Source organism: Poecile atricapillus, chromosome 27 (assembly GCF_030490865.1).
Source record: "Poecile atricapillus isolate bPoeAtr1 chromosome 27, bPoeAtr1.hap1, whole genome shotgun sequence".
NCBI lineage: Eukaryota > Metazoa > Chordata > Aves > Passeriformes > Paridae > Poecile > Poecile atricapillus.
In genome coordinates this window covers 3,654,931-3,665,505 of record NC_081275.1, presented here as the reverse complement: position 1 = coordinate 3,665,505, position 10,575 = coordinate 3,654,931, and the positions used below count along the sequence as shown (strand labels likewise).

At 51.5% G+C, this 10,575-nt stretch overlaps 1 protein-coding gene across 1 annotated transcript; it reads right to left on the bottom strand.

Moving 5' to 3' along the window:
* Positions 1-6,546: 6,546 nt before the first annotated feature.
* On the bottom strand, positions 6,547-10,341 carry LOC131588706 (ubiquitin carboxyl-terminal hydrolase 42-like). Its single transcript, XM_058857631.1, has 10 exons — positions 10,317-10,341; positions 9,540-9,740; positions 9,014-9,124; positions 8,835-8,928; positions 8,621-8,688; positions 8,392-8,462; positions 7,751-7,833; positions 7,391-7,502; positions 6,872-7,012; positions 6,547-6,651 (listed from the first exon to the last, which is right to left on the bottom strand). Exons 1-10 carry the CDS (start codon positions 10,339-10,341, stop codon positions 6,547-6,549), a joined length of 1,011 nt encoding a protein of 336 aa, XP_058713614.1.
* Positions 10,342-10,575: the final 234 nt, after the last annotated feature.

Sequence of the window (10,575 nt, the reverse complement as noted above, 5' to 3'; positions counted from 1 at the left end):
CCTCTTGACCAGCCTTAAGCATGAGAGCCTGCTTCAAGCTGCTGCAGGAGGGCCCTCGAACTGCACTGTCAACAGGAGGTGTGGTCACAACAGGGAGAATTTATTTTCTGCTGTGGAGGTCGTAGCCGCTCCACACGGAACTGCTTGTCTCTTGCTGCATCAGCAGGGTTTCCTCCCAAGCATCCCCAGGTCCACACGCCGACTCCAAGCTCCTGTTGGAAGGCCCTGAAGGTGCATCATCTATGGGATTGTGTCCACAACTTGGAGGAGGCCCTGTGGCGTCATCACAGCCTGTGGTGTCCATAACATAGCTGCAGGCTTCCTTGCCCCACAGTGGGGATCCGCTCTGCGCCTCCTCCTGGCCAGGATCTTCCACACTCAGTACCATGTCCTGGAAAGAGAGCTGTGCACAGTTCCTGCCCTTCTCTCCTGAAAGGGCCAGAGTCAGTGAAGGGGAAGCCACTGAAGCTCTGGGAGGGCACATTTCACAGCCTCCCAAAGGCCCTTCTGGAGGGCTGCCAAGGCCAAAGGGCCAAAGGCACACAAATGGCATGGATGCAGGTGGCATGCTTTGAGAGGAAGCAGCATTGTGGCTGTGAAGAATGCTGCAGGGTGCCAGGGGAAAAGGGAGAAATGCTTAGATCCTACAAAGAAATCCACAGCTCCTGTGGTGCCCTGACCCTCCTCCCCAGTTACCTTTGTCCTGTCAGGCAAAACCTGTGGGACTACAGAAGCCACCGGCTTGCTGCTGGCTGCCCACTGACTGAGGATGGATGGGGCATATGATGGTGCCAGCGAGGAAGAAGCCTTTTGTCCAAGCCTCAGATCAGAGCATCTGGAGAAAAAAAGAGTGATCTCACTTTAGGGCTGTTGTTGCAGCCTCCTCTGGGCTTCAGTCATTTTCTTGGAGAGGTTTCTATGACAGAGAGACTTAGCCAAGGTCACAAATGAAAAGGTCAACCAGAGTATTCCCACCCGGCCTGCTCCTGTCCCAGCAAAATCTCATCCTTCTACCTTCTACAGCCTCCATTCCATAAATTCACACACTTGTTTGCCTTGGAAGGGACCTTAAAGCTCCTTTTGTTCCACTCCCTCTCATGGCCAGGAATACCTTACAATAGACCAGGATCCTCCAAGCCCCATCCAACCTGGCCTTGAACTCTTCCAGGGATGGGGCACCCACAGCTTCTTTGGGCAGCCTGTTCCATTGTCTCACCTGGCATAAAACAGCAGGTAGGCTTGCTGCCCGAGAGCTGTGTCAATGCTATGAAGCTCCACACACTCATCATCCATCTGGTACCACAGCCCGTTGCTGGCCTGTGAAAAATAAAGGCAAGGATCTCTGCATGGCTTCTCACCAAAAACACGGGCAGAAAACTACCTAACAAAGAGTGTGCCAAAAGAAATCCAGTGCAGCCCCTAAGGAGACCTTCTGGCCCAAAACCCTGGCTGTCGGTAATACCCACAGGAAAGTTCCTCTTCCCCAGCACGCCTTCTCCTCGTTGGGAAGGAAGGAGGGAAGGAAGTTGCTGTTTACCTTGGTGTAGCAGAAATAGTGTCCTCATGGCAGCTGTCGCCACTGTGCACCAGGACAGCATACAGGGAGTAATAGAGGGGCTCTCCATCGGCCTCGGACATGTACGGGCGGAGATCCAGGTACTCGGGGTACTCCACAGCCTACAGAGACACCAGGAGGGCTCAGAGGTGACCCTGACCTGGGACAGAGAATAGCCTGCCACATCCAGGGGCCAGAGGTGTGGAAATACATCTTTGGGGCTCATGAGCAGCTGCTTTCTCGTAAAGCAAGGTGTAATGCCTTGGGTGGCAGGAAACTGCTCTTGGCCAAAGCAGCGCTGTGGGAGAAGAGCGCTGGCCTGTCTTCCCAAGGGAATTCATTTCTCCCAAGGAGAGAACACAACGAACCCAACTACATACCACTACCTGTACCTACAGACAACTACTACCCAACAACTAACATCACTAACGAGTGGCTTGTGACAAGCTCTAGGAAATCTACTCTAGGAAAAGAAAGCTGCACACCAGTTGTGTACACACCTTGTTCATCTTCCCGCCGGTCAAACAGTCAAACCGTTTCAGACACACCGTCAGAACCTTGGGTGCACAGTGGATTGTGAACTTCTTGGAGGCAGCAACATTCTCCTTACACCTTGAAAGCAAGCACAGACACAGCCCAGTGCTGAAATGCACCCAATCTTTGCCCAAGCTGGCCAGGCAACCTCTCCTGTCTCACACAGCTTTTGTTATTCTAAGGCTCTTCACTGCCATATTTACAAAAAGCTGCATCTCATCTGTGTGCAGTAAACCTGCACAAGAAGATGACTTCTCTTCAATGACATGCAGCCCCCTCCAACAGGATCCCGTCTTACTCTGCATGTTCTTAGTAATCATCTCACTTGCTGCATTTAAAGCAGTTTTCACCATCCAGCTGCTCAGGTGTCACAAACTCTTCCAGAGCTGCAGTGAGGGACGAGGCTGCCTGGAGGAGTGAGAAATGTGCACGCTGAGCTGCAGGAAATGCCCTCACCAAAGCATTTCCCAGAAGCTGACCAGAAAAGCCCTGTAGCTGATGCTGAACAGACCCACCATGAACCTATCCAGAAGGAGGCAGAAAGAGAGTGCGACGCTGAACACCTCCCCGTCTCCCAGCAGCTCCTGGAGCTGTCAAGAGCTCCGTCCCTGTGCCCCCGCTCAGTTCAACTAATGACAGTGTGCAGGGGCATCAGTGGTGCAAACAACAATTCAACCCATCAGCCTGGGAGCCAGACAGGTGTTACAGGAGGGCAGGCAAAGAGAAGAAGGATAACGATGTATCAAGGGTGCAGAGAGGATAATTGCTGTTTGTCCAGCTTAAAAACAGCACCTGCAGAGAGCCCAGTGCCACAGCCTCTGCAGGGGGACACTATCCAGTGCCCTTCCCACCCACCACCAAGACCTCTTGGGTTCACAGGCTATATTTTTAAGACAAATGTGTTGATTCTGGGAAGCTGCTACAGGGCCTTGGGATGTCTTGAAGCACAACCGCAAAGCCTCTTACATTGATATCCAAAGGAACATCCAGGAAGGCCTCGTAGGAGTCAGAAACGGCTTTGCAGCTGAAGCAGGTGACTGGAAGGGAAAATCCAAATGCTCAGCAATGGCAAGCTGACTGGCACTGCCCATTTACACATTGCACCTGTCCCACCAGTCCCAGGACCAAGTGTCGAGCTCAGGCAGACAGAAGGGCACGGGCAATGTCAAGGAGAGTAATAGCTGTGGAAACGTACCTCTGGATCTCAGAAAGCCCCCAAATATTTGATGGATGATGGTAGTGGATTCAGAAGAGAGGTCCAAGCTGGAAACAAGTGATAAGACACAGGGTTATCTCCTCCAAGTGTTTTGCTTGGCCTGAAAGCCCAGGGTTTAGGTTTCCCTTGATGGTGGCACATCAAGCAGTCCAAAGGGCTCCGAGCTTTGTGAGGGTGATTGCCTTGTGCTTACTCGCTGCTTGCGCTCAGACAAGCTCTCTGCATGGCATTGACTGTACAGCACAAGAAGTCATGGGCATCTTCCTGCATACCCAGCTGAAAATGTTCTCCTATGCCTAAGAAAGAAGAAGTTCGTCCTTGTCCCATACACAAAGGGAAGAAAACCTGTCAAAAGCACCTGCCATGACTTACGTCCAAAAACCTTGAGGACAGCCCAAGGCACGATGGCACTGACAGGGGAATGCAAGACCTTGTTAACATGTGCTTCCATGGTGCACATCATGCAGAAACCTTGCTGCTGACCTGAACAGAGACACAGGGAAAGTCTTTAGGTTAGCCAAATATCCACAGCAGTGGGATCCTCCTCCTCTTTCACTCCAGCGCAATACTCCACTCCTCCCAACGACCCAACGATCCCAGGACATTTTAGTGTGTGGAAAATGTTCTTAAGAGGGATGCTGGACCAACAGATTTCTGTGCAATAAGCCAGGAGGCTTTAACTTGCCGCAATAAAGACTTGCAGCTAGAAAGAGGTGTCTTCATGAAGGGTAAGACAGCTGGCAAGGGCAAGTGTCTTCTATAGAGGCTTGAGTGTTCAAAGAACATCAACTCATGGGGCTGACAACGGGCTGCTGTTCTCCTAAGCCTAACTCCAGGTTCTGGGAATCTTTGGTATTTGATGAACACATCTTCAGGAGGGGTTCCCAAAAGCACTCACAGGCCTTGCTGTGCTCTCGGGACAGCAGGTAGTTGGCCAGTGGCGGGGTGTAGGTCAAACACTGCAGGACAGTTGAGGAAGGTTGAGGAAGAATGTGTTGCCCACATTGAACAGCCCTGCTCCAGCACTCTGCTGCTGCTGCCAGACCATGTAAATCTTCTCCGGTGGAAACAGGATCCTTTCTGGGGGAGCTATTCCCTCAGCAATGACTGCAGAGAAATTCCATTCGAAAAGAGACGAGGTACTGCTTGTACCAGCTGCTGAACTGCAGGTTCCCATCTTTGTGATCAGTCACAGAGCCCCAGTTCACAAGAGCTTCAAAGGTCCTTCTGAAGTGCCCCAGTGCATGGTACCTTCTCTGAACAGGCCCTGCTGTACCTGTTGCTGCTGCTGTCAAAGCATCAGCTGCAGAGCTCTCTGGCTTTCCCACCTCTTCTACAGGAATGACCAGCGTTCAGCCACTAACTTAACTTCTGCCTTTGCTGGCCTCCTTTCTCTTTGCTTACTTCCTCCTGGGAATTAGTAAGCCTTTTAGACTAGACTAATTAAAACTTTCTAGACTAGTCGTTGGCATCATCAGGCATTACACTAAATTGTTCCCTCATCTTTGGGAATGGGTGTAGAAAACACGGACAGCTCTGCTAAAAAATGCAGTGCTAATTTCCCATTCTGCTTCAGCCAGCGCCACAATCTGCCCGCAGCAATCCTAGAGTGCCCCGAGTGCTTCCGTGATGTGCTTCTCTGGAGCACACAAACCCTCCTCTTCCTCACTGAACGGTGGTGGGCTGAGAAACGCACGAACCGGCAGCCGACATCATAGCCCAGCTGTGGGCAGCTTCTCTGCTCCCTCAGCCTCAGTTGGAATTGCTCCCGAGCTGCCCTGAGCACACAAGCCTGCTGGAAGCTGGTGTTGGAGGGCCCAGAAGCTGCATTATCCAGCAGGGCTTTGTCACATCCTGGAGGATTTGTTCTCCTCCTCTTGCTCAGAGAGGGCTGCTGGTCTGTGCACTGCACAGAGTGGCCATGGAGGTCACAGCCTTGCTCTGGGGATCTTCTCTGCTCGCTCCACCAAGGTTGGGTTTGCTCTTGACCAGCCCAAAGCATGGGAACCTGCTTCAGGCTGGTGCTGGAGGGCCCTAGAACTTCACCATCAACAGGAGTTTGGTCACAACAGGGAGAATTCGTTGCCTCCCTCTTCCTCTTCCTTGATGAAGAGTTGAAGCCTGAGTGCTGCACAAAGCGGCTGCGGAGGTCGTAGCCGCTCCACACGGAACTGCTTGTCTCTTGCTGCATCAGCAGGGTTTCCTGACAAGCATCCCCAGGTCCACACGCCGACTCCAAGCGCCTGTTGGTAGGCCCTGAAGGTGCATCATCTATGGGATTGTGTCCACAACCTGGAGGAGGCCCTGTGGCGTCATCACAGCCTGTGGTGTCCATAACATAGCTGCAGGCTTCCTTGCCCAACAGTGGGGATCCGCTCTGCGCCTCCTCCTGGCCAGGATCTTCCACACTCAGCACCATGTCCTGGAAAGAGAGCTGTGCACAGTTCCTGCCCTTCTCTCCTGAAAGGGCCAGAGTCAGTGAAGGGGAAGCCACTGAAGCTCTGGGAGGGCACATTTCACAGCCTCCCAAAGGCCCTTCTGGAGGGCTGCCAAGGCCAAAGGGCCAAAGGCACACAAATGGCATGGATGCAGGTGGCATGCTTTGAGAGGAAGCAGCATTGTGGCTGTGAAGAATGCTGCAGGGTGCCAGGGGAAAAGGGAGAAATGCTTAGATCCTACAAAGAAATCCACAGCTCCTGTGGTGCCCTGACCCTCCTCCCCAGTTACCTTTGTCCTGTCAGGCAAAACCTGTGGGACAATAGAAGCCACCTGCTTGCTGCTGGCTGCCCACTGACTGAGGATGGATGGGGCATATGATGGTGCCAGCGAGGAAGAAGCCTTTTGTCCAAGCCTCAGATCTGAGCATCTGGAGAAAAAAAGAGTGATCTCACTTTAGGGCTGTTGTTGCAGCCTCCTCTGGGCTTCAAGAAACCTTGGAGAGGTTTCTATGACAGAGAGACTTAGCCAAGGTCACAAATGAAAAGGTCAACCAGAGTATTCCCACCCGGCCTGCTCCTGTCCCAGCAAAATCTCATCCTTCTACCTTCTACAGCCTCCATTCCATAAATTCACACACTTGTTTGCCTTGGAAGGGACCTTAAAGCTCCTTTTGTTCCACTCCCTCTCATGGCCAGGAATACCTTACAATAGACCAGGATCCTCCAAGCCCCATCCAACCTGGCCTTGAACTCTTCCAGGGATGGGGCACCCACAGCTTCTTTGGGCAGCCTGTTCCATTGTCTCACCTGGCATAAAACAGCAGGTAGGCTTGCTGCCCGAGAGCTGTGTCAATGCTACGAAGCTCCACACACTCATCATCCATCTGGTACCACAGCCCGTTGCTGGCCTGTGAAAAATAAAGGCAAGGATCTCTGCATGGCTTCTCACCAAAAACACGGGCAGAAAACTACCTAACAAAGAGTGTGCCAAAAGAAATTCAGTGCAGCCCCTAAGGAGACCTTCTGGCCCAAAACCTTGGCTGTCGGTAATACCCACAGGAAAGTTCCTCTTCCCCAGCACGCCTTCTCCTCGTTGGGAAGGAAGGAGGGAAGGAAGTTGCTGTTTACCTTGGTGTAGCAGAAATAGTGTCCTTCATGGCAGCTGTCGCCACTGTGCACCAGGACAGCATACAGGGTGTAATAGAGGGGCTCTCCATCGGCCTCGGACATGTACGGGCGGCGATCCAGGTACTCGGGGTACTCCACAGCCTACAGAGACACCAGGAGGGCTCAGAGGTGACCCTGACCTGGGACAGAGAATAGCCTGCCACATCCAGGGGCCAGAGGTGTGGAAATACATCTTTGGGGCTCATGAGCAGCTGCTTTCTCGTAAAGCAAGGTGTAATGCCTTGGGTGGCAGGAAACTGCTCTTGGCCAAAGCAGCGCTGTGGGAGAAGAGCGCTGGCCTGTCTTCCCAAGGGAATTCATTTCTCCCAAGGAGAGAACACAACGAACCCAACTACATACCACTACCTGTACCTACAGACAACTACTACCCAACAACTAACATCACTAACGAGTGGCTTGTGACAAGCTCTAGGAAATCTACTCTAGGAAAAGAAAGCTGCACACCAGTTGTGTACACACCTTGTTCATCTTCCCGCCGGTCAAACAGTCAAACCGTTTCAGACACACCGTCAGAACCTTGGGTGCACAGTGGATTGTGAACCTCTTGGAGGCAGCAACCTTCTCCTTACACCTTGAAAGCAAGCACAGACACAGCCCAGTGCTGAAATGCACCCAATCTTTGCCCAAGCTGGCCAGGCAACCTCTCCTGTCTCACACAGCTTTTGTTATTCTAAGGCTCTTCACTGCCATATTTGCAAAAAAGCTGCATCTCATCTGTGTGCAGTAAACCTGCACAAGAAGATGACTTCTCTTCAATGACATGCAGCCCCCTCCAACAGGATCCCGTCTTACTCTGCATGTTCTTAGTAATCATCTCACTTGTTGCATTTAAAGCAGTTTTCACCATCCAGCTGCTCAGGTGTCACAAACTCTTCCAGAGCTGCAGTGAGGGACGAGGCTGCCTGGAGGAGTGAGAAATGTGCACGCTGAGCTGCAGGAAATGCCCTCACCAAAGCATTTCCCAGAAGCTGACCAGAAAAGCCCTGTAGCTGATGCTGAACAGACCCACCATGAACCTATCCAGAAGGAGGCAGAAAGAGAGTGCGACGCTGAACACCTCCCCGTCTCCCAGCAGCTCCTGGAGCTGTCAAGAGCTCCGTCCCTGTGCCCCCGCTCAGTTCAACTAATGACAGTGTGCAGGGGCATCAGTGGTGCAAACAACAATTCAACCCATCAGCCTGGGAGCCAGGCAGGTGTTACAGGAGGGCAGGCAAAGAGAAGAAGGATGACGATGTATCAAGGGTGCAAAGAGGATAATTGCTGTTTGTCCAGCTTAAAAACAGCACCTGCAGAGAGCCCAGTGCCACAGCCTCTGCAGGGGGACACTATCCAGTGCCCTTCCCACCCACCACCAAGACCTCTTGGGTTCACAGGCTATATTTTTAAGACAAATGTGTTGACTCTGGGAAGCTGCTGCAGGGCCTTGGGATGTCTTGAAGCACAACCGCAAAGCCTCTTACATTGATATCCAAAGGAACATCCAGGAAGGCCTCGTAGGAGTCAGAAACGGCTTTGCAGCTGAAGCAGGTGACTGGAAGGGAAAATCCAAATGCTCAGCAATGGCAAGCTGACTGGCATTGCCCATTTACACATTGCACCTGTCCCACCAGTCCCAGGACCAAGTGTCGAGCACAGGCAGACAGAAGGGCACGGGCAATGTCAAGGAGAGTAACAGCTGTGGAAACGTACCTCTGGATCTCAGAAAGCCCCCAAATATTTGATGGATGATGGTAGTGGATTCAGAAGAGAGGTCCAAGCTGGAAACAAGTGATAAGACACAGGGTTATCTCCTCCAAGTGTTTTGCTTGGCCTGAAAGCCCAGGGTTTAGGTTTCCCTTGATGGTGGCACATCAAGCAGTCCAAAGGGCTCCGAGCTTTGTGAGGGTGATTGCCTTGTGCTTACTCGCTGCTTGCGCTCAGACAAGCTCTCTGCATGGCATTGACTGTACAGCACAAGAAGTCATGGGCATCTTCCTGCATACCCAGCTGAAAATGTTCTCCTATGCCTAAGAAAGAAGAAGTTTGTCCTTGTCCCATACACAAAGGGAAGAAAACCTGTCAAAAGCACCTGCCATGACTTACGTCCAAAAGCCTTGAGGACAGCCCAAGGCACGATGGCACGGACAGGGGAATGGAAGACCTTGTTAACGTGTGCTTCCATGGTGCACATCATGCAGAAACCTTGCTGCTGACCTGAACAGAGACACAGGGAAAGTCTTTAGGTTAGCCAAATAGCCACAGCAGTGGGATCCTCCTCCTCTTTCACTCCAGCACAATACTCCACTCCTCCCAATGACCCAACGATCCCAGGACATTTTAGTGTGCGGAAAATATTCTTAAGAGGGATGCTGGACCAAGAGATTTCTGTGCAATAAGCCAGGAGGCTTTAACTTGCCGGAATAAAGACTTGCAGCTAGAAAGAGGTGTCTTCATGAAGGGTAAGACAGCTGGCAAGGGCAAGTGGCTTCTATAGAGGCTTGAGTGTTCAAAGAACATCAACTCATGGGGCTGACAAAGGGCTGCTGTTCTCCTAAGCCTAACTCCAGGTTCTGGGAATCTTTGGTATTTGATGAACACATATTCAGGAGGGGTTCCCAAAAGCACTCACAGGCCTTGCTGTGCTCTCGGGACAGCAGGTAGTTGGCCAGTGGCGGGGTGTAGGTCAAACACTGCAGGACAGCGTTGAGGAAGCACGTGTTGCCCACATTGAACAGCCCCGCTCCAGCACTCTGCTGCTGCTGCCAGACCATGCAAATCTTCTCCGGTGGAAACAGGATCCTTTCTGGGGGAGCTATTCCCTCAGCAATGACTGCAGAGAAATTCCATTCGAAAAGAGACGAGGTACAGAAGCAGATTTAAACTTGGAGTTTTCTACACAAGCAGCCAGGATAACCAGCTCAAACCTTCAACTCCGTGTCAGGGGAAGCCTAGAGCTGCCATTGAAATTTACTGGGTTGGAAAAGTCTCTTCCCCTGCTTGCTTTGCCAAGAGTCTAACAGACCCCAGCTCTGATTTCTGGGCCTCCAGGTATCTTCCTTTCTCACCAGAGCTGGAGACTGCATTTACCAAGTCAAGTTTTCCCTGGTCGTAACTAATTGTAACTTGTTGAAAAAAGGCAAGTACTGAAAAAAAAAGGGTAACTCAAGGATGTCAGCCCTCTCTATAAACAATCCTGTTTCAAAGTCTTGTGCACACTGAGAAAGGAGAGACAAAAGGTGCTTTCCTGTCACTAAACATAAACACCTGGGTCAGTCTGCCTGCTCTCAGGAAACATCCCAGAGTTCACTCTGGGTTCTGAGCACATCATTCTGGGATCTGACCACCAGTCATGTCACTTGTCTGGGGATTCACAAGGTCCAAACCTGACCGTGAAGCTGTTACTCACAGAAATCGTTCCCTCTTGTGGCCATTGCGTCTCTCAGGAACAGAGGGCAAAGCTCTGGAAGACCAAGGACATATCAGGACATTCTCCAGAAAGAGACCAGTGTCAATCCCATCACATGATTGCAAAGAAATTACCCTAGCTCACCAAAAGTATAAAAACTCCAAATAAATCAAACCTAGAGAACAGCATTTGCCATCAACAGTTTCAGTGCTGCTTGTACCAGCTGCTGAACTGCAGGCTCCCATCTTTGTGACCAGTG

What these genes read in the sequence shown, in the direction of transcription:
- LOC131588706 (XM_058857631.1), bottom strand. Translation starts at nt 10,341, where the DNA reads ATGGCCACAAGAGGGAACGATTTCT. An exon ending in CACAAGAGGGAACGATTTCT is followed by an intron (nt 9,741 to 10,316) that starts GTGAGTAACAGC and finishes ATTTCTCTGCAG; the next exon opens with TCATTGCTGAGGGAATAGCT. An exon ending in AACTGCTTTAAATGCAACAA is followed by an intron (nt 7,503 to 7,750) that starts GTGAGATGATTA and finishes CTTGCTTTCAAG; the next exon opens with GTGTAAGGAGAAGGTTGCTG.